At 36.8% G+C, this 24804-nt stretch overlaps 1 protein-coding gene across 8 annotated transcripts in view; it reads left to right on the top strand.

Annotated features, from left to right (window-relative positions):
- The window catches only part of LOC123880990 (diacylglycerol lipase-beta), an 88261-nt gene that overhangs the window by 52996 nt on the left and 10461 nt on the right, over positions 1 to 24804 (top strand). For all 8 annotated transcript variants that reach the window (XR_006799387.1, XM_045929484.1, XM_045929483.1 and 5 more), the window contains exons 2-8: positions 13820 to 13915; positions 18818 to 19042; positions 20175 to 20287; positions 20947 to 21168; positions 21652 to 21967; positions 23042 to 23165; positions 24648 to 24771. Coding sequence is in view for 7 of the 8 variants with exons in the window: in XM_045929484.1 (XP_045785440.1) it covers positions 13821 to 13915; positions 18818 to 19042; positions 20175 to 20287; positions 20947 to 21168; positions 21652 to 21967; positions 23042 to 23165; positions 24648 to 24771 (1219 nt within the window). In the remaining variant the exon portion in view is untranslated. The remainder of the gene's footprint in view (positions 1 to 13819; positions 13916 to 18817; positions 19043 to 20174; positions 20288 to 20946; positions 21169 to 21651; positions 21968 to 23041; positions 23166 to 24647; positions 24772 to 24804) is intronic.

Consider the following 24804-nt stretch of genomic DNA (forward strand, 5'->3'; position numbering starts at 1 on the left):
ATGAAACTGATTTCAGCGTTGGGTGCAAGGGTTTGGGCTGACCATTGATGAGTCAGGGCTTTTCTTTTTAGTATAAGTAGGTATACCTAAGTATATTTAGATGAATCTCAAAATATTTAGTTAGTACCTAGGTATTGTGTAAACCGCCCCGCATACTAGAACAATTCGCCTCATCCCCGGGCTTTTAATTGTTTGGTAAGTATATTTTTTTTTTGACTAGATGATGCCCGTAACTTCGTCCACGCGGATTTAGATTCTTATTTAGGCTCTTAGGTTAAAATTTCCGTGGGAACTGTATGATTTTCCGAGACAAAAAGTAACTGCTATTGTGCATGCTCAGACTGTAAGCTTACTCTGTACCTTTCATCACAATGGGTGGGCCATGAAAAGCTAACAGACATGCACACTTTGGCATTAATTATAATATTATTACTTAGTAGGTAAGTATAGATTCGTTCAAAGTAAATATCCTTATTTAATAAAGTAAAGGAAATTCACCAATTTGGTATTTCTAACAAATCTCGTCATAATAGGATAATTTTAAAGCCTCTGGTTGCTACGTTATAAATAAAATCCAGCTTATTACAAATCATGATTGAACATTCCTTTGAGAAGGCTCACGAAAAGTTTGTAATGAGCTCTAAAGTTGGAAACACGTAAAACGCGCGACGGAGTTAGAACGCGCGTGTACACGTGTACGATTTGTAACACAAGGAACTGTATGTGCAAACTGTATTGCAAAAGTAATGTGAGTGAGTGAAACCAACTTGTAGTTTGAGAGCTCGCACACATCGTATTAAAAATTCTAGGAACTTTATTGGACACTTTTACCATCGTTGGATGTTCTTTTCATTTCAGTTTATATTTAGGGTCTAAGTTAAGTAGATTTGCTTGTAAAGTTTATTATAGTAACAGTAAATTCTGCTGTAAAATGAACATCTGCATTTTCGTTGGAAAACGTTCCCTTTTTAGGGCAATCATAAAAGCAATATCATGTGCATCGCAATACCTATACGCTAAGCAAACCACTTCATATACGAAGGCCACTCATATTAGAAGCCTTGGTATGGAGGTTATAACTGAAACAGACAATATTGGAAAACACGGCAGATTTTCCTGAAAGACTGAAACTACACCCACCGATATATAAAATTTTAAGCAAAGATAGCATTGATATTCTATGGTTAGGAATTAAATGTTTGATAGTTCTTTAATGATATTTTGAAGTAGGGATAATAAAAAACACGACTGAGTTAATTGTGGTCTTCTTGGCGATTGGAACCCTCGTAGGTTTGGATGAATAAGTTTTAAATTTACTATCACCATTACGTCAATCGATTTACAAATTATTCAACAAATGACAGCTTTGACTGAATTTTACAAAATAACTTTTTTCCCAAAAGCTCACGCCACGAACGGAGCTACACGGCTACTATTATAGAAGTTTGAATAAATAGTACGGAGAACTGTATAAAACTGTTTCCACTATGGTAAGCTGCTGTAAAGTTTAACAACCTCGATGGCGCAGCGATGAGCGCTGTAGTATGAGTGGGAGGCCCGGGTTCGATTCCCGACAGGAAATCGGAATATTGACGATGGTTTTAAGGGATTGGTAGTAGGTAGGTACGTATTAGTGGTAAAAACATCCAAATCCAAATTTATTCGCATGTAACCTTAGATAAAGTATCCCACGGGTACATTTCGCATGAAACATGACCTACTTAGAGTGAATACATTACACAGAATTTATAACATTTCTGTTTATTCAAAATGTTCTTTTTTATTTGATATATTGAGTGGTAAACGTTGTTTATCGAGACACGTTTCTAATAAATTAATTAGTGAATTGCGCAGGATGTTGTTCTCGGCTCTCGACGCTACGCACTCAATTTTGTCTATTAAGAGCAAGCGTGAGTGGCTTTTCTCCATACAAACGTATTCTCCTGTTTCCTTCGTGGATAATGTCTCTAGAGCAATGATTTTTTTCACAAAAATCTAGGTCTCATTAATGCGTGCCTGTATGTTTTCCTTTTTTCCAAAACATAATCACGAAAATAAATATGACAATCCGAAAACCCGAAAAAATCGCCAGTTTCAACCGTCAGGTTCAGACGACTGTTATACAAATTTGATAAGTTTTTAACAAAAAAGCAAAACATAGGAGCAAAGATATACTTTTCCTCTAAATTTTGGTATAAGAACCATCGAGATCTGTCCAGTTTTGAAGAAGGAAACAGCAAAATACGAAACGTCTTTTGGTCGAGGTTTTTGGTAGGTAAAATCAGCCTGAGCTGCAGTTGTCCCTTTCGCAGTTTACGGGGGCAGGTTGGAGGTGAGGGAGGGTAAAGCTTACACGTACACTAATAGGGAAGTGGCACTTGATCATATTTTTATCGATACTCTAGTGATGTACACCGATGTCGATACTTACACGATACAATGATTATTTTTATTTATTATCGTGTGATTGTAAGTATTATTTTTTATTGTTGAAGCAGGGTTGAGATACTTTATATCGCGATTGCAATCATTTATTTTTAACCGACTTCCAAAAAAGGAGGAGGTTCTCAATTCGTCGGAATCTTGTTTTTTAATGTATGTTCCCCGATTACTCAAAGACCCTTAGACCGATTGGGAAATTTTTTTTTGTTTGAAAGGGTATACTGTGCAGGTGGTCCCATATGAATTTGGTGAAGATCTGATGAATTTCTTCGGAGATGGAGAACAGAACTCCTCAATGGATAAGAGCAAATTGCTCGCGATCAGTGTAATAGCTTAGTAAACAGTAGGCTTTAACTGGGCATAGCATATTATAGTACAGTGGGGCCACTAAAAGTTGTGAAATAAAAAAAAATCAAAAGAAAAATAAAACCGACTTCAAAAATCACACACACTAAAAAGTTAAAAATAATTTTTGTTTAGCTACACGTGTAATGTACTTACTACCTAGGTATGAAGGAGGGCGAGCTTCACTCTTGGATTTCTAATTTTGTTATGCTCGCTCGACTTCATACCTAGGTACATTACACGTGTAGCTAAACAAAAATTATTTTTTACTTTTTAGTGTTTGTGGTTTTTGAAGTCGGTTTTATTTTTCTTTTGAATTTTTTTTAAGTCGTTGATTTAAATGAATACTTTTTAATGCAACAAACTGAAGGAGAAGTGTTTTGACCTTGTTCAAAAAAGGAGGAGCTTCTCAATGTGTGTTCCCCGATTAATCAAAAATGCTTGGACCGATTTGAAAAAATATTTTTTTTTGTTTAAAGTAGACTTCCCAAGTGATTTCATGATCATCAAGTCATGATCTGATGATGGCAGTCTGGAGAAATCGAAGGAACTCTTCATTTTATACAAAACTTAAAGCGATTTTGGTAGTGTTTGGGCTTCTTGAAATTGTAATAAAAAGTACTTTTTAGGTAGGTATACAACTATTAAAATCCGATAATACTGCTGATGTGGTCCCGTGGGCATCATGTCAGGATCTGATGACAGGATCCTAGAGAAATCGCGGGAACTCTTCAAAATAGGAAAACATAACATACGATTAGCTATTTTCATCAACAAGTGCAGCATTTGCACTAAGAAAGAACCATTTAGTAACGTAGATCTGATGATGAAACCGAAAGACAGGCACCGGAACTTCGTAATAAGACAATGTATCCTAGCCGTGTTTGGACTTGACTTGAAACTTGGACTACTTGAAATTGTAATGAGATTAACTTTTTAGTTTTACAATTACTATAATAAAAACTTTTTACAAAAAAAAACTGGCCCAGTTTTCAGATTTTTCCCGTTACTTGCCTTTCTACCTGCCTGATTCTAGGTCAACGGGAAGTTTTATATAGACAGACGGACAGACACACAACGAAATGAATCTATCAGAGTTTCTTTTTTTTTACAATTCGCTCCAGCAATGCGCGGGACTTCAATTGCTTTTATACATGGCATAATATTGTATATCAAATCTTTGAAAAGAGCAACCACCGAGTTTCTTGCTGGTTCTTATTGGTAGGAAAAGCATTCCAAACCAGTCAGTGGTAGATGCTTTTGACGATTCAAAAGAACTTGTAAAAGTCTAATTGAATAAAAATATTTTGAATTTGAAATTTAATTTTGAGGTACGGAACCCTAAAAATTTAACCGACTTTCAAAAAACACACTGAAAAGAGTAAAATAATTTCGGAAGTCAGTGTTACAGAAAAGTCAGAGAAAGATAGTAAAGTCAAGAAACTTCTTGAAACTTCTTCCGAAATTTAAGTTTTTTACTCTTTTCAGTGTATTTTTTGGAAGCCAGTTATATTTTTTTGTAAAAGGTTTTTTAAAGAAGTGGGGGTTGTAGGTATTTAAATTATAACATAATTTCTAACTAAAAAAATATTTATTCAGTCGTAATTTCTTTCTCTTACAGGCAATTTTCTTGGTACTCGGCTTGAATATCGGATTTTGTGTAATTGTTTCATCGACTGAAGAAAAATCGTAGGCAAGTATAATTTTGTTACCTACTTATATTTTATAAGTAACTATTTCATTTATTTTATGATATTATCTATACTTTTACTACTAATACTATAATACTATATACTATACAGTGTGTTTTTTTTAACTTGGACAGTATGGGGAAATCTGAAACCATAGAAGATACAAAGAAAGCGTCTTAGAAACCATTTGCTCTTTTTTTATGAAAACAATTTTGGTGGAGTAAATTTTTGGTCAAGCGTGAGTTGTCCATAAAAATCAATGAAATTGACAATTATTTTAATACCGATCGACTCAGTTTCATGTAAGGATCATTTCATTGTTTGGAAAGAAAAAAATCGGGACAGCAGAAGTTGGTCAAATTTTAGTAAATGATTTTTCATACAATTTCTAAGTACCTAACTGTTAGGTAGGTAGGTAAGGTAACCTAATAATACTAGTGGTTCAATAAATGTTCAACTCTCAATGGACAACTCACGCTTGACCAAAAAATTGATTCCACCAAAATTGTTTTCATAAAAAGAGAGTAAATGGTTTCTAAGACGATTTCTTTGTATCTTCTATGGTTTCAGATTTCCCCATACTGTCCAAGTTAAAAAAAACACACTGTATAGTATATAGTATTATAGTATTAGTAGTAAAAGTATAGATAATATCATAAAATAAATGAAATAGTTACTTATAAAATATAAGTAGGTAACAAAATTATACTTGCCTACGATTTTTCTTCAGTCGATGAAACAATTACACAAAATCCGATATTCAAGCCGAGTCAAAACAGTGAAGCAAAGATTCGAGTCCGTTAAATAAAAAAAATTCAAAAGAAAAATAAAACCGACTTCAAAAACCACAATCACTAAAAAGTAAAAAATAACTTTTATTTAGCTACACGTGTAATGTACCTAGGTATGAAGTCGAGCGAGCATATTAAAACAAAATTAGAAATCCAAGAGTGTAGCTCGCCCGACTTCATACCTAGGTACATTACACGTGTAGCTAAATAAAAGTTATTTTTTACTTTTTAGTGATTGTGGTTTTTGAAGTCGGTTTTATTTTTCTTTTGAAAATTTTTTACTTCACAATTTTTAGTGGCCCACTGTACTATAATATGCTATGCCCAGTTAAAACCCTACTGTTTACTAAGCTATTACACTGATCGCGAGCAATTTGCTCCTATCTATTGAGGAGTTCTGTTCTCCATCTCCGAAGATATTCATCAGATCTTCACCAAATTTATATGGGACCATCTGCACAGTATACCCTTTCAAACAAAAGAAAATTTTTCCAAATCGGTCCAGGGGTCTTTGAGTAATCGGGGAACATACATAAAAAAAAAAAAAAAAAAAAGATTCCGACGAATTGAGAACCTCCTCCTTTTTTGGAAGTCGGTTAACAATAGCCAAATCAATAATAAGAGCGGGTAGGTAAGTTTAGGTATTAGAGTAACGCAAGCTGCAGTCGTCGACATCCACATCCGACTAAAAGCAAAGCAAGCGATCGGCGGAGGCGCGGGTTGGGAGGGGCGAGGGTGAGCGTGGGAAGCGGGCGGCCGGCACACAAATACACTACTCGTTCACACATTGATAACTCGTTTGGTACTCATGCGATCGGGCGCAGCGCGACGGCAACAGTTTCTTCCAATACCTACTCGATAAATTTCTTTCGTCTCAGGTATGCTCTTAAGCCTACTTGCTTTATATAAAATCGATAACCATTTCAGTCCGTACTCGGGTGCCTTAAAAAGCTTTTCTCAGTTTACAAACTGAATGAGCTCTTAAGTCTACTAAACTTCAGACTAATGATATATATAAGTTATTGCCAACTTAATACCTACAGAAGATCGGACTGAAAACCGAAAGTTTCAATTTCCACGCGTTGTGCCCTTGTTGTATTGCCCGTGTAAGTAAAAAAAATAAAAAAATAACAACAAATCAGTGGGGTTGTGAAGTTGATTCTGCTTTGTCTATTTTTGAGGTGTAAAAAAATTACACAAACGACGAAACAATCGTAATTAAATCTCTTTCAAAAAGATACGAAACTAAGACCGACGGGACGGAGGTATGACAATGACCCAAAAAGTATGAATTTCATAAATTTCGTAGGTACTCTTCATTCTGGCAACCGTCCGCCCCGCTTGTCACCGAGTTGTGGGTAGGCCGTTTTTGCATGATTGATGAATATTTTGTAGAGAAGTGCCAGAATTAACTATATTAGGTAATTATTAGGTGCGTCATTCCCACGGCCCTCTCTAAAGGCCTTCAAAGTAATGTGACCTTTTTTGGCACTTTGATACAATTTGTTCAATCTGGTCCTAACAGAAGCTACGTAAATTGTGGTCTGATAGTAGAAAAAAGCGAGGAAATGGGAATTTATTGCCCGACCCCTATTTGTAAACCCTCTGTGTCCATTTACTTCACGAACCTAAGCTCAGATATATTATTATCTTTAAACTTCAACAAAAAGGAAGAATAACAAAACTAGGCGATTCTTCTTTGCCAAGATAATTTTATAGTGGATACTAATTTTGCCATCGTTTTAAACAGTTTTGAGTTATCGCCTAAAGAACTGTGAATTTTTTAAAGAAAAAATAATTTTTCCTTAAAAGTATGCTGCATAGGACCAAATTAATAAGTTAGTACCTTGGTTCTACGTAACATTATTTTTAAAAACGTCTGTTTTCCTAAATTCCCACATTTTTGGCAAAAAATAATTTTTGGGACCAGTGCTATCTATTCCTTTTATTCGATACTGCACCAAAGACTTCGTTGCTTATTTTTTTACCCGCCAAACTCTAGTACAAATCAAAAATAATTTTTAGTCTTATTTTCACTCAAAAAAAAAAAATACTTTTAACGCAAAAATATTTCATAGCCTAAACAGTTCTCATGAACATTTTTCAAATAACGCTCGTTCTTGATACATAACAGTCACAAGAGCCTTAGATAGGTCTCGGTGTGACAGCAGAGACCAATCTTTAATCTAAAACAAGGCCCTTATTCCTTTAATTCCTTCTTCCTAAGATAGGAGTCCTTTAATTCATTTCTTATTCTTTTAACTTTCGATGTTCAGCACAGTTTTGTTTCAAAAAACTGGATCTTATACTGGATACTGGATTTTTACGGTCATTGATATCATACGTTTTCATAACTTACCTACTATGACCGTCACAGAATTTTTAACAAAATTAATGGAAAACTCATTGTCCCGACTTTTGTTTTGTTCACCCTCTTTACGTCACTGCTGGATATCCCGAACATCTCGTTAGCGTATTTATTTATTACCCGCAGCTTAATTTCATCATATTCTATTTTCCCTTTTTATTACGTCATAAGGCTTTTAATATTTCTTGGTTTTATTTGTGGGTATTTCATTAGATACCTGCTGAGTACTGATATTCCAAGAAATGTTTTAGTAGTTCCTACCTATTTCTCTTTCGATGATCTGAAGTGCTTGCTCAAAAAAATATTTACTTACGGCTGCCGTAGTGGGCGCGATTGCGACAAGATCAAATTATACTGTACCACAGGTCAAACATAATTTAAACAAACTTCATACAGTCGGTCGACGGAGACGTCTACACAGAGCAATCCAGCATAGTCACAGGGAGGAGATAGAGGAGGGATTATACCAACCGGTAGAAGTCACTGGAAAAAACTTTAGTTATTTTGCATAGTAGTGGACAGTCGTTCGAATAGGTAAAGCCGGCTCGTTCGCAAATCTCAAGGGCGCTGTCTCACTGTATAATGTTAGCTATGACACTACATATTATCTATTTGTGCCTGAGTGTTCAAGTGAATCCAACCGAACGCTACGCGCCCGCGATGTGTATCGTGAACACGCACTTAAAAGCTCTGCAATTGACTGTATAAAGCACATAAAGTATATATATTAAATATACTTATATATTGTTGATTGTGTATTTAAGATTGAAGACCTGAGAAACAAAATATGGATTTACTTCATTTCAATCCACAATGAGTTATTATCATATGGATACCATACCAGATCAATGCATAGTTGTTAGTGATGAAGCCTTAATAAAATTCATGGTAGAGCCACGTAGAGCAGCGTTATTTTCCAAAACATATAAAAGAATTTCTTAGTAATGGGTTTTTACGGTCATTGAACGTAATAGCGGCTTTATTATTGGTAGGCTTTATTGGTTATTTTATTATTTACCTACTTGGTGTTTCTGAGTGGAATTTATATCATTTTAATGTGGTTCCTGCGGTAACGATCTAAAGGCGATCGTATACCTAGCCTATCTCAAGACAAACAGCAAAAGGCGCACAAGCCACCAGATTCAACTGACGTCAGTCGCAACGATTATTGCACCAGTCATCGAGTCAACCACATCGAAGAGATGCTGATGAAGTCAGCAGAAGTTGGCGCTCACGACTCCTCTACTCATGCTTTTTTACGGCGCCCGAGGCTGGTGATATGTCTCGCATTTTCAGTAGGGGTTTTTTAGACTAGCGCTTGGATACAATCAGACCTGCTGGCATGTGATGATGCCGCCTAAGATGGAGCGCGCTTGCCCAGAAGATGGCTATTGACTTGAAGGCACCTACAAATAATGTGCCCCTTGTGGACTCTTGCGGTCGTGTATGATCTCCTTTAAAGTTTAGTGTTTAAACCCCATGTTGCAAGATCCAAATGTCATCATATAATCACTTTTAAAATTGCGTAAAGAGTAGCAGTGGGCGTTAACGATCTGAACCCCTTATTTACTTACCGCCCTCGTGTCGCCGACTTAACGAGTTTTGCTGGGTCCCTACGGATTTATTTTCTCACCTTAAGCCCATTGCGTTCGTTGGCCTAACGTGCTAAGCGAACATAAAATTATCAGGCCGGGATCATTTTGTTACGTGACCTGAGAAATATATCTACGGTGGCGCATCCCTTTGATGGCACTTATCTCTTATGTGAGAAAGATTATGCGAGCGAACGTTGTGAAAGCTGAATTTATTTGAACGTCTTTGCGAACCTTCTGTACCTAGAAGGTACTATTAAGTGTTCTGTGATATTATACAATACCCCTTGACCTAAGATTAAGATTGGTTGCGCTGCGCTCCGACGTAGCGGAGACCATTCCTTCTTCCCTTGACGTATATTTCCCACGTGCAGTCATGACTAGCTTGCTTGCCGAATAAAATGTGTAATTTTCTTGCTCACGTCAAATTGGCGCCGTACGCACTTGCCAACGTGTACCTACTTACGTTGGCAAGTGCTGGCCAACGTAAGTACACGTTGGCCAGCAATTGCCATACGCGTTGGGTCAACAAGAACTGAAGGCTTCACAACATTTTATTTGAAGACTACAGGCACCTGTAGTCTTCAAACGTACGTTCGTACGTCTGACGTTCGTACGTATACCTACTCAAGTACTCATATATTTATTTTATAAAAAAAAATACATAATCAAATATATATCATCCAAACCAATTGCATTGTAACGAGACAATGTGTTAGATACCCCGATGAATGGACAAACTAATTTGCAAGCCGAGGTAACTATCAGCCTTCGCCTGTACTTGTACTCTATGAGATCGGATGACGGATCCTGGTTTCCTTGCTCCACGACCCCAGGGTACGAAAATGAACGTACCCTGGGGTCGTCCACAATATTAACTAAAAGGGCGTGATAGCCTAGTGGTTCAGACGTCCGCCTCCTATTTGGGAGGTCGGGGGTTCGATCCCGGGCACGCACTTCTAACTTTCCGTGTTACGTGCGTTTTGAGATATTAAATATAACTTGCTTTAACGGTGAAGGAAAACATCGTGAGGAAACCTGCATATCTGAGAGTTCTCCATAATGTTATCAAAGGTGTATAAGTCTGCCGATCCGCAGCGTGGTGGACTATGGCCAAATCTTCCTCATTTTGAGATTAGATCTGTTCTTAGTAGTGAGCCGGTGATGTGTTGATCAATTAGCTTCATACTTACTGTCTTTGAAAGCTTATACTCAATGAAACAGGGCACAAAATCTGAGTAGATACCTATATTTTTTGCTTTAACACCTAGGTAGATATTATATTCTTTGAGTGACAGACTCTTAAGGTGACTTTGTGTTCTACCTTTAAAATTTTTTGTAGCGACTTTGTTCTTTGTAGTATTTCCTTTCATCTGTCAGACTCGTTAAAAGACTGGGTGCTCACGTATTAAGTACATATTTGAGTATTTTGTTATTCTTACATTTACAATTTTCTTGCAATCAATATAAATATCTTGCTTGTTCTTCTCGGGAGGAAAGGTATTCCAAACCAGTGGTAGATACATTTGACGATTCAAAAGTTCTTACTTTTAAAAGCTTATTTGAATAAAAAAACTTTTGCTGGATCTAGCTAGGCATTCTCGGTATAGAAAACATCATACCTTTGAAAAGAACTTGAGAAAATTCCATTTGAATTTTAAATACCTAACCGAAGCAAATTTTTTGTACAATTTGCTGTGCCTATATAAATAAATACGAATTTTATTATTATTTATTAATAAGTTTATGAATACCTATTAAGCTTTTTATAGAATACTTAGATAAAGTTTCTATTAAATTAATCGACTAGCTATTTAACTCCGTTTAATTGTAACCTTATATTGTAGGTACTACTTAGGTACATTGATGGCTACAGAAATCTCTATGCAAGTACAGTATCAACAACAACTGTACCTTCAAAGTTTCAAATCAATTGGATGAACAAACATTGGATTGGATTTGGACGAACCAAACACCAAGATTTTTCTGCCTAGAAGGATTGACTAGTTTTATTTTAGCTGTTCTTAGCATGTGCAATAAGCTTGTAAAGGATCGATATTTATTTATTAATAAAAATAATGTTTTGGTATGGTGTTATTTTTTTATTAACCCCCGACCCAAAAAGAGGGGTGTTATAAGTTTGCGTGTGTATCTGTGTATCTGTCTGTGGCATCGTAGCTCCTAAACTAATGGACCGTTAGTTTAAACCGAAAGTTATCAGCTTTTTTCTAGTTACTGTAACCTTCACTTGTCGGGGGTGTTATAAATTTTTAATTTACACTTGTTTTGATATATTTTTGACATAGATTGTTTTATTGCCCATAGCGGTAGAAAATGTGGGTTATTATACGTAACTGGCAAAAATAATTAACGTAAGGATTGCTCAATAGAGTGCTAATTAGCACAACGCGAAGTAAAAAAATGTTAATTGTTCATTTTCTGTTATTTTATTCGCGCTGTGATAAATCACAAGCTATAATAAACTCGCAAGGTTCGTTAAAATATTTTCATATCACCGCGAAATTGGTTTGGGAAGCATAAATACTCATACAATTGTTTAAAATAAAACGCGTTATTTACTCCACACAGTCCTACTGACCGAGCAAGATCATAATATTGGATATAGATACCTAGTGGGTAAACAAGACTGAATTCTGATTCCCAAAATATTCGTCCGGGTTCAGTGTACTCGATACAGAATGTAGGACACCAAAGGCGGATTTGAGAATGCGACAATATAGCACCACAGACGTTTGCTTATTGCAGTACCGACGAAAGCTATTTCGCTTTTCTTTTAGCGCCATTATGTTACTGACACATGTTATTTTCACACGAAAGCTTTTAAGACTAAGTAGGGTACCCGGACCAATACATAAACGACTAAGCGGAATACAGCTTGTTATAATTTTCTTAACTCTTATATGAAATTAACTCTGAATGTTTCACGTTAGGTAATTAGGATGAATTGTTTGAGTAGTTAGTAATGGTGTGGTTTACTGGGGCACGTGTTCAGATCCCAGGGCTCCTGGCTCGAAATTTCATACCCAGTGCCTATAAATATTTCGTCCAAGTAAATCAATCAAAAAACACATGAATTTTTGCTGAATTAGTTGAATGAATGACCAGAAAAACCGGTGAGAGCCTAATACTACGCCCTCCTATTCGGGGGTTAGGTTAACTGACTTCAAAAAAAAGAGGAGGTTCTCAATTCGTCGGAATCTTTTTTTTATAATCATTGCTCAGAGTATGATATAATATATTATATTTATTGTAGATAATGGCTACATATTACAATCACACTCAGTATTCAGTTGCATGATTCTGATGATAAATTTTATTCTATTCTATTCTATTCTATAAAAAAGTACTTACAATGTATCGAGGATAAAACCATAAACGAGAGAGTAATAGGTACCAAGGTAATAAGCGAGTTTTACGGAATCAATATTGATAAAGCGTCGGCCTTGCACTTGAACAATGAAAACGCTCGGCGAATTTATGGATTTTTTATTTTATTGTAGTAACTACTAAGTAGATGGCTTTAGGATTTATTCAGGTTGTCTATAGCAATCTACAAGAAATCGTATAGATATAGACAAAAGTATTGAATTAAATTAGTTGGATGTAGAGGTCATTGTACAAAATGTTTTAGTTTAAGAAATTCCAAGACGTCTACAACACCTTATTACATAATAGGTTCTATTTTTTGCAACAAGTAAAACGTAGGTACATTAAAAATGAGTTAATTAAGCATTTCTAGATCAACCACATACACCACGATAGAGCAAAGCAAATGCAGTGTAGAGCCATAAATGCAATTCGGAATCAACTCAGCATTTGCGCAAATCACTGCACGGACTTGCAAAACGAGCTGTTTGCTGAGTTACACAACGAAACTGGAATTTCCGTAGTATCGTATGAGCGATCTACCGTTTATCTCGTTTTTATTTGTCACTGTCATGGTAATTTTTACTGTAGGTAACGGCATGTAATAAAAAAATTTCAAAAGAAAAATAAAACCGACTTCAAAAACCACAAACACTAAAAAGTACAAAATAATTTTTGTTTAGCTACACGTGTAATGTTGATGAAGTCGAGCGAGCATATTAAAACAAAATTAGAAATCCAAGAGTGAAGCTCGCCCGACTTCATACCTAGGTACATTACACGTGTAGCTAAACAAAAATTATTTTGTACTTTTTAGTGTTTGTGGTTTTTGAAGTCGGTTTTATTTTTCTTTTGAAAATTTTTTATTTCACACTTTTTAGTGGCCCCACTGTACTATAATATGCTATGCCCAGTTAAAACCCTACTGTTTACTAAGCTATTACACTGATCGCGAGCAATTTGCTCTTATCCATTGAGGAGTTCTGTTCTCCGTCTCCGAAGATATTCATCAGATCTTCACCAAATTGATATGGGACCACCTGCACAGTATACCCTTTCAAACAAAAAAAAAATTTTCCAAATCGGTCCAGGGGTCTTTGAGTAATCGGGGAACATACATAAAAAAAAAAAAAAGATTCCGACGAATTCAGAACCTCCTCCTTTTTTGGAAGTCGGTTAAAAATACGTTTTCTTTTGTTGCAGGATGCCGGCGCTCCGGCTCCTGGGGCGTAAATGGCTGGCCGCCTCGGACGATCTCGTATTTCCGAGTATATTCGAACTTCTATTCCGATTCGTCTGGTAAGTGATTTGTTTTATTGTAAACTAGAGGATGCCCGCGACTTCGTCCGCGAGGTTTTTAAAGATCCCGTGGGAACTGTTTGCTAAAATGCCTATGTCAATTACACGGATGCAAGCTAGGTACCTCGGTACCAAACATACAAATCGGTTAAGCGGATGGGTTTTTAGGAATCCCGTGGGAACACTTGGATTTTACGGGATAAAAAGTAGCCTATGTCCGTCCCCGGGATATAAGCTAACCCTGTACCAAATTTCGTCAGAATCGGTTAAATTATTGGGCCGTGAAAAGGTAGCAGACAGACAGACACTTTTTCGAATTTATAATATTAGTATGGAAGTATGGATATCATAAATGATAGCCTAGTGGTTACGACGTCGCTTCGGCCTCATAGGGCAGTCAGGGGGTCCGTGGTTCGGTCCTCAGCGCGCACCTCTAACTTTTCGTAGTCATGTGCGTTTTAAGCAATTAAATAGCACTTGCTTTAAACTTTTTAATTCCTTGCCTAAGATTTTGAGGTTTTGTTTGATTGATTAGTTATCTCTTCGAAGTTTATTAACAACCCGCTAGATTTATTCAAAACCGACTTTTCATAATTCATATTATTTTCGTATTAATAAGAAATATTTATGACGTGAGCATTAATAAAAAGTTATACCTAAGTATGTTATCGAGGTATTGCGATTTATGAGTCGTCATAAAATATTGGATCTGACAAAACAGAGCTCCAAAGGTTTTCCGATTCTATTGTGATATTTCATAATGTTACAATACGTAAGCAAATAACATTACATGATGCCAAAAATATGCTTATATTCAATGGTCCTTGGTAGAACAATTTATGGTTTATCTATCTACAATGTTTTCATGTATTGCGATTTCACATAAAAATATTATTGGACAAAGTGAATGCCTAAAATATTTTCATGTATTGTAAAGGCTTGGACAAATCCAATGCGTCGGTTTAGAAATTGTACCTACTGCTTTCTCTATAGGTATGGTAGCAGTGTTCATACAGATCCTCGTATTGAATTATAGGAATAGAACGATTTTTTAATTCAAAAAAACTTTTACAAGAGTTCTAAAGGTTTATGAAAGTTAAAATTCTGAACCAGGTGGTAGATAGAAAAACACTAAGTAAGTGCTTTTGAATCTACAAGTGATCGATGATTTTACTGGTCCAGTGGTATTACTGTGGTCTTATAAGTGAAAGGTCCCCGGGTTGAATTCGGTAAGGACAATTTGGGAATTTATAAATTCTAAATTTTCTCTGGTCTAGTCTACATAGTAGCAGACTACAACAGCCGCAGCTAGTTACCTTACAAGCCTAATGGCAAAGCCCTACCGCTAAACAATTTAGCGTTCCGGTACGATGCCGTGTAGAAACCGATAGAAAGGGTAGGTATGGGTTTCCTAAAAACTGCCATACACTTTCCAAGTTAGTCCGCTTCCATCATCACTTACCACCAGGTGAGATTGAGTCAAGGGCTAACGTACTCGTATGATGGAATTTTTAAAACAAAGTGAATCTACCAAGTACCACTGCACTAATTCAGAATCCCCTTCCTACCGAGAAGAATTATTATTAGCAAGAAACTCGGTGGCCAGGTATAATTCTCATACGCGTTTCGAGTCCTGATTACTGCTGCTACCTATAGTTGCATACCGTCGCGCATCTTATTTCTCGCACTTTATTTGTTTGCTATACTTCGATAGGCGCGCAACGCCATAATGATATATGACTACGATGACGAAGATTCATATTTCTCCTTCTCATCAAAATTAGTTGCCAAGTAATCTGTCACTACACGTTTGTGCAATGTAGATACCTCCTAGGTACCAGAGGTACCTATTGTTTAGTTATGCAAATCAGAAACGCATATGGGCGTTGTATTTCTGACTCAGAATATACCTCATACAAATTATGAAGCAAGTACTAAATATAGTTAGGAAATATCTTGGTTATGATTTTAACCTTGTTTTGCAAGTGAAGTTACTGCGAAGTAGCCTAGTTTAGTTGTCCAACTCAAGGTTTTAGGCCTACAGTAATTGTCACATTCAACAGAGGGTGCTCGTAAAGCTCTGTTACTTATGGCAGCGACTAAAAGTGTCTATGTTTTTAGTGAAAGTTCTCTAATCATAATTGTAATTAAGTATTGACGACGTTTTCATGATACATCCAAAATTTTAGAAAAGTTAGAAGTTGTGATAACCTATTCGGAGGTCCTGGGTTCAATTCCAGGCATGTACCTATCAACTTTTTAGATGTGCGTTTTCAGGCAAAGGAAAACTTTGTGAGGAACCTGCATGCCTGAGAGTTCTCCATAATGTTTCAAAAGTATGTGATGCCTGCCAACCCGCACATGTCCAGCGTGGTCGACTATGGCCAATCCCATCTCTTTCTCAGAGGAGTTATAGTATATCATCTACCACACTGGCCAAGTGCGGATTGGCATACCATACACCTTTGAGCACATTATCCTCCTTACGATGTTTCCTTCACACAATTAATAATCATAATTAATTGCTTTAAAAGCACATAAGTATAGCTCCGGAAAGCTAGAAGTGCGTACCTAAGATCAACCACGAGGAGGATCCACATATTTTTATCGGTTTTTCTCACGCGCTAGTTTAGAGGAGCATATTATTCTGTATCTATTTCAGCAACCTCAAGCCTGTACTACTCAGCTTGGGGCTGCTCAAATGACTAAGTTGTTTCAGCCGCGCCGCTCTAAGCCACAGATTATAAGAGAGAAGTCATGGGCTGGTCGTTATACTTCAACCTTCGGCCCCGGCGTCTGATTGCTTCATAATGGCTTTTGAATTGTCGCGGAATCGTTTTGATTGCCATTATGCGCTGGTGCGCGGTCACTTAACCCCGACCGGACATTTCATTAGTTTGGGACATCTCGTGCTTATTATTCAATTCAGCATTCACTTGACATAATGGAACATGATTGTGTACCACTTATTTTTAAATGCTAACTGATAAATACTACTTTATTTGACGTGGTAAAGGATCAGCAATAAATTCTAACTAGGTAGCTACTTACCTATTTAGTAGTCTTTCTACCAGTGATATGAGTAATTAGTAATTACTAATTACCTACATTCAACCTCCACTGCTCCTTCTTTTTGCTTGGCTACGTTAACTAAAGTTTCATTTAAATCTGATTAAGTGCTGCTTATAGAATATTGAATAAAATATAGAGAATGAAACAAATTTTAAGTAAGAAATAAATTTCTTTTCCACATCTGATAGTTGCAGAGTGCAGATATATAACGAGTAAATACCTACCATAACTACCCTTGGAGAATATGAAAAAGTTCTCCATTTTTGATTCTATTTCTTGACTTTTGTTAAACATACTCGTATACGGAAATGAATACTTTATGAGATAAACCCTCATTTGTCAAAGCTAAAACCAGACCAATTAAATAAACTTGAAAATGTTGAATGTGTTTTATACCGAATGTTGTTGAATGTGTTTTATACCGAATGTTGTTGAATGTGTTTTATACCTACTTAGTTCCCATATTTTGGATTCTATTTCTCGAATTTAGTTATTATTCTAAAAAAACCATACAAATAAAATAAGAAATCCTTCGCTGCTCGTAGGTAAATTTAGGTTAATTGATATTTAAATTGACATAACAGATTAATTGAATAGTTAATTTGTTTACAATCAGACCTTCGCAGAGGACCTTTACCCGTGTTACTATGTATATAATTATTAAATCCTCCGAGAAGTTGTAGGTACCTACCTAATACTTACAACGGTAATCTGAGCAAGAAACTGTACATAAAGGCCATCGATGTAATAATCATAATTAATATTATATTATACTTACTAGATGATGCCCGCGACTTCGTCAGCGTGGATTTAGATTTTTAAAAACTCGTGGGACCGTTCATAAAAAATAGCACATGTCCTTCCCCGGGATGTAAGCTAACTCTGTACCAAATTTTATTAAAATCGGTCAAACTGTTGGGTCGTGAAAAGCTAGCAGACAGACAAACAGACAGACTTTCGCATTATTATAATATTAGTATAGATTACGCATATAAAGGCGTTTAAACTGCAGAGAACGCATCAAGCCCCGCTGTTGCTGCAGTTGCGCTTTACCAGCTGCCCTGCCTATTTTTAACCGACTTCCAAAAGGGGGTTCTCAATTCAGCCCGTTTCTAGGGTTCCGTACCCGAAGGGTGCCAGCGAGACCCTATTACTAAGACTCCGCTGTCCGTCCGTCTGTCTGTCTATCACTGGGCTGTTTCTCGTGAATAAGTATAGAGATAAAATTTTCACAGAATATGTCTTTCTATTGTCGCAAGAAACACAAACAAGAAATTTTAAATGAACACCATGAAAATGAAAAAAAATAAAATTTAAAACTTCATGAACGATGGTACATAACATAACCCTTCATGCGCGAGTCCGACTCGCACTTGACCGATTTTATTTCTCTATCTATATGTAGAAAAACGTGTAGGTACTAGGTTCACACCATTTTCTCTGAGGTTTCTGGACCGATACAAATATTTTTTGATTCAATAAAAAGAAGCTTTGCGAGGTGGTCCCATTAATAATTGTGAATCCAAATCGTTGATCCTGAAGCTGCAGGATTACTGCGCGCATAAGTTATGGAGATTCAGGAACTGTTGATAGTGAGTTAACATATAAGCATCGACTTCATGATTGAACTCCAAGTTCCAATTCCTCAACTCTGATGATGCAAGCATAAAAGTCATCTAGAAATAGACGCATGTTTGTAGAAACTTTTTTTTTACGATTTCGATTTTGAAAAGATTTTTTTTTGATTTCGTTTTCAATATCCCTGGTTCACGAATGCACAATTTATTAGATTTATCGATACCTTTTATTTCAGGCTAACTTTGTTTCCAGGCTAGTCCTTATCGCCCTGGTAGTGGAGGTCCTGTATCCTATAACATGGCAGTGCCAGACGGAGGGCTGGCACGGCGGCTCCTTCGTGCGGCTGTACCTGTGCGGCACGCTGACGCTGCAAGCCTGCCTGATGCTGCTGCTAGCGGCGCTGGCGCAACAGTCCGCAAGAGGCACCATCACAGAGACCGACGTCAGAAAGCTCGTCTCACCTTTATTGTTACTTAAGTAAGTAAAGTAAAATAAAATATTCTTTATTGTACCTACACCAAGATAAAATTTTAAATAAGTATATGAAATTATAACAAAATGGATTCCTGTACAAAAGGCGGCCTTATCGCTAAAATAGCGATCGATCTCTTCCAGGCAACCTTAGGGTGAGGAGATGATAAAAATTAAAGAAAGTGGAAGGGGTGTACTAATAAAATAAAGTAAATACACATAATGTAAGTAAGTATATAAAATTAAAACAAATAACTAAAAGAGAAAGAAAAAAATGTTCTAAAATAAATAAATAAAGGATAAAGAATAGGAATAGACTAGGAATAGTAAGTAATATAGTTATTCTATATTATGCCCGGTCCTCTCTTTCCGATCGCCGGTTAAATTAAACCTCATCCGACGTATACATTCGGAGTGGATTGGAGTCGAGACGCAGCGTCCTTTTGTGAGTCAGATTTAAAATAGTTGTATGATAATAATTAATGAAAGGATATTCGGAATGATCGAAATTTTTTGTACCGGTGATTACCTACCTCCTAAATACTACAAAATTCAGCTCTTTATAATATAAGTATAGATTAAAAAGCTGTCAAGCTCCATAACTGAGATATAAATCTACGGAAAGCACAAATCTGATAAACGCCCTTGTTCTTTTGGCGCCCATAACGGCTACGTTATCGCGATCGCACTCTTCCTTTATTCTAATCTACCCTTTTTGTAAAAGGTCGCGCACGAGCGTCACTTCATCTACCGAGACCGATTACTTCTGTTATTAAGTGTTTGATGGCTTTACTGTTTTGCCTTGTGAAACTAAGTATCATACGAGCACAACAAATATCATAAGATGACGTTTGTACCAGAACTTTATACTTCGCTTTGGCACGTATAATTCAGAACCATAAAGAATCCTCATCTTGACTTGTTTGATGATAACATTATCATCATCATTAACCCATGGCCGGCTCACTACTGAGCACGGGTCTCCTCTGAGAATAAGAAGGGTTTGACCATAGTTCACCACGCGGGCCAAGTGCGGATGCTAACAACGTCTTAAGTTCTACTAGATTTTAATATATAACATTATAATATTATGATAGAAAAATACCTTCTTCTCATTCTCAATTATCTTTTGTTTCAGAGTATTTTTAGTGTTGCCCGAAGTTGGGTTGAATGTAATGGGGACCATGTGGATGTTCTGTGAAGTCATAGAGTGTACTGTAAAGGATAAGTTTTCTAGTATTGTTATACAAAGTAAGTATTATTTGCAACCTTTCCTTTAACTATATTTTATTTGAAATAATTTTTAAACATCTCTAAAATGATTAAAATATCATAAGAATCTTATTGATATTGTGGTATCATTTTTCGATTCAATTGACTTCGAATTGCAAAGGTAGGTACTATTTTGTAAGACTGGGTCCCTGTTCAAATAGGTATACCGTCGACGAGCAAATATTTAGCATAGTTAATCATTTTGCGAGGTATACCTATCACACTAATATTATAAAGGAAAAAGTTTGTATGTGTGTGTGTGTGTGTGTGTGTGTGTGTGTGTGTGTGTGTGTGTGTGTGTGTGTGTATGTATGTTTGTTACTTCTTCACGCAAAAACTACTGGACGGATTGGGCTGAAATTTAGAATGGAGATAGATTATACCCTGGATTAGCACATAGGCTACTTTTTATCCCGGAAAATCAAAGAGTTCTCACGGGAATTTTAAAAAACCTACATCCACGCGAACGAAGTCGCGGGTATCAGCTAGTTCATCATAAACCAAAGTACTCGTACCTACATGAGTTTGCTAAAAAAAACCCACTCAAGAGTTGAGCATGTATTTTTAAGTACGAAGAGACCTTGTGTATAAAATGATACAATTTTAGATTATACTTATCTACTTTCTCATAATTTCAGGTATAGTCCTATTCAATTGGGTCCAACTAGCCCTGACCGTGTTCGGTTTGTTCATGGTGTTCGATCCGCTAGGCTCAGTCAATTATGGCGATATGCAGGACACACCAAACCAGGTCCGACACCATAGAAAAGTGACTGGCTTATGGTCAAGAAGGTTCAGGTGGGCCTTCTGCTGGTTAAAGAGAGATGAACATGGGAAGGAGGCCTTTCAGCAGGTTGCTGGTAAGAAAATTGAATTTTAAGTTTCTGTCTATTTCGAAATAACTGCCATTTCGTACGATAACGACACCCAAACAACTGTTTTGAATTTTTTGTTCGAAACGGTTGAACCGATTTTGTCGGGACAAGTAAATAATATGTGTACTGCTTAGGGACATTTACAACTAAGCAGTAGATTTTAATGCTGAAACTAAAATAATGCTATTTCAGAAAAGCGGCTAGATAAACTTTAAAATTTTCAAAAACTGATGTTTCTAAAAATATCGTAGGTAGGTACCTAGGATTATGGTTAGGTTTGGTCTTACGCAGCATTTATTTTTAGAAACATTCGTATTGAAAATTCCATCGTTTTTTGGCGATAACTCAAAAAATACTTTTTACAGTTATAAGTACGCTTTTTAGACAAAGTATGGCAGATAAATCTGTCCTGTCTCCTTATTTTTAAAGTTTTGAAGACTGAACAAGCTCTGTGCTCCTCTTTTACAGCACTACTCAGCGCTTTATTCAGATCAACAGACCTAGTTCCATCAGACGTGGTAGCTGGCTGCGTCCTCCTCCGCGTGCGTCAAAAGCGCGAGACGAGGGAGATGCGACGGATACAGATGCTCAATGACGAGGAGCCAATTTACACCACTGACGTCAACAAAGTATTCTCAGAAACACCACCTTGGATGAATCTGGACGACGCGTTACACTACCTCAGGCTTTCGATAGCCGCGTACGGGTGGCCATACGTTTTGTACCGACACTGTTTTACTGGTTTCTGCAAACTGGCGCGACACTTGACCTGTTGTTGTTGTAGGTAAGTTTCTATGCTTTTACCTACTTAAAGGTGATAACTTTTAATTGAAGGTTGAAGGAGAGGCATTTTCAGTACTTACTGATTATGGAAGTCTGCACCTGTATGCAGTCAAAATTTCATGGACACGTACAAAGCGATTTGTTTCCTCGTTTCTAATTCGAACAGCCACCACATGCCAGCAGGTCTGATTGCAGCCAAGCGCTAGTCTCTAAATTAAAACCAGTAACGTCAGCAGCATCAGACATAGAGATCAAGTCTGCAGCATTTCTCTGAACATTATGGCCAAATCTTGCTTAATTATGCATTTACCTGGTCTTTACGTTTCGGGGCGTGCTAAGCGATCACTTTTCGACAAAAATAATATGACCTCTAGGGGTTTCTAACGGACAGACGATAATTAGCCCCAATGTTGTCTCATGTCGGGCTGAATTCGAGACGTTTGTCGAGTTGCCGTTAATTTTTTAATGTCTATAACGGACGATATAAATGTTACTAAGTAATATATTACTTATAACAAATGGCGAACGGTGCAGAGCGACCGTTCACCATTTATGTTCAAGCTGTTTGAAGATTTTGCACCACTCATAAAATATTTGAGAGCCGTTACTAAAAAAAGTATATATGAAGAGATAGAGTCGTAAAATTTGAGATTATAAATAAAAGATAGGGTGCCTATCTTTTATTTATTATCTTTATGGGACTTCTGTCCGGCACGCCAGCCCCATTAAAAGCACGCAGATAAAGTCGCGAACAAGTTAGGTACCTACAATTCATGGAAAGATAGAGTTTTATTCAAATAACTTTTTACAAGTGCTTTTGAATCGTCAAAATAATTAACCAATGTTTCGGTATGCCGTTCCTACCGACAAGAACCATCAAGAAACTCGGCGGTTGCACTTTTAAATAGTCATTTTACAATATTATTATGCCATATTGTATAAGCAATTGCAGCTCGCGCATTGCTGAAGCGAGTTAAATCCACGCTTTTTTATCATTGATTTTTTATACATATTTAGCCGGGACGATTCAATGTTAGATTCCTGAGTAAACTAAAGCACTGTTCGTTTCTTTCAGACCAAAGAACTCAATAGTGACAGACGACAATTGCTGCCTGTGTCACTTCGCCGGAGTCAAGTACATGTCGAAGCTCTCCGCCGATGATATCATATTTGCATCATTCAACAACCGCGTCTTTGAGGTACTTTGAGATTCGCTTTAGAGCGCTAACACACTGGGACGCTTGGCGACCTCGCCGACTACGTATCCAAACAACTTGTATTGAAATATATGACAGTTAACTCACTTGGCTACGGTCTGGCGACGTCACCAATTTGGAAGAGTAGCCACGACCGACCAGTCCCTACATGGAGACTGGATACTCTGGCGACCTAACGACACATAGCATCGCCAAGTAGCCCCTTACTCAGTGGCCATCTAATCAGCAGGACGGACGCCGGCGTCTTTGTGTTCGCTACTGTTGTGTTCTTGTGCTACTCATTTGCCAACCTCATTTGGCTACGGTAGGTCGCCAGAAGTAGCCCTGTCATCCCAGTGTGTTAGGGCACTTAAAATTTAATCTACTGAATGAATGCTTTCTCGTTTACTTCACTAGATAGATATAGCTAAAATGACCATTACCTTCAAGGAGTTGTTGTTTTACTAGAAAATGTATACTTATTATTAGGTACATACCTACTACCAACCTTACACCTAACCTTTCACCTAACATGCTGCTCGAGTTCTAACCCTGTGTAATTTGATGAACATTGTTTTGAAAAACAAACTTTATTATTTGTTTTGATACTAAATACTTTAGATATTCAGGCCCAACCTTGAATTTTATAATCATTTTAATTTTAAATCTAATAAATGTCATATATTATGACATTAAAGTTACGTACCTACCTAGCTACACATTTCCAACATATAGTAATAGACAGACATGCAAATTGCAAATGCATTGTTACTAAGAACTGAAAATGGTGACGTCGCTACATACAAAGTAATTGAATGACGCAGGCATAAGTAATTTCATTATTCACTTTCCTTTACCTACTATTATAGGGGCCTAATTGCACTACAAATATTATTTCACTAGCTGACGCCCGCGACTTCGTCCGCGTGGATTTAGGTTTTTCGAAATCCCGTGGGAACTCTTTGGTTTTCCGGGATAAAAAGTAGCCTATGTGCTAATCCAGGATATTATCTATCTCCATTCCGAATTTCAGCCAAATCCGTCCAGTAGTTTTTGCGTGAAGGAGTAACAAACATACACACACACACACACACACACGCACACACATATTAGTGTGATTATATTCGCGATTCTGTATTGAGGAAATATTGATAGCTGATAGTAATGCACTGCATCCGGATGTTCTTGAAATCCTGCGATAACAGAACTATCGGCACAGAGCTCTCAACTATATGTAACAGTTTTCAATAAGGAGAATGTAATGACCCTTACATGAAACTGAGCCTATTAGCATTAAAAAAATAGTCCATTTCAATTATTTTTATTGACATGCTTGACAAAAAAAGACCTAGTTAAATAGGTTTTACAAAAAAGACCTAATGGTTCCTAAGACAGTTCCCTGTATTTCCGATGGTTTTGGAGTTCCCCGTTGTGTCCCAGTTAAAAAAAACCCCACTGTATAATTATGCAATTTTATTGTTTCAGTTACCGTTTTGCGTGATAGCGGATCACGATCGCGAGAGCATAGTGGTGGCAGTTCGGGGATCAATATCGTTGAGAGACATATTCACGGATTTCACGGCCGGGTCGGAAAAATTTGAAGCAGATGGTAACTTTTTCGAATCTTTGCTGTCCACGCTAG

The sequence above is a fragment of the Maniola jurtina genome, chromosome 3, assembly GCF_905333055.1.
Source record: "Maniola jurtina chromosome 3, ilManJurt1.1, whole genome shotgun sequence".
Classification (NCBI taxonomy): domain Eukaryota; kingdom Metazoa; phylum Arthropoda; class Insecta; order Lepidoptera; family Nymphalidae; genus Maniola; species Maniola jurtina.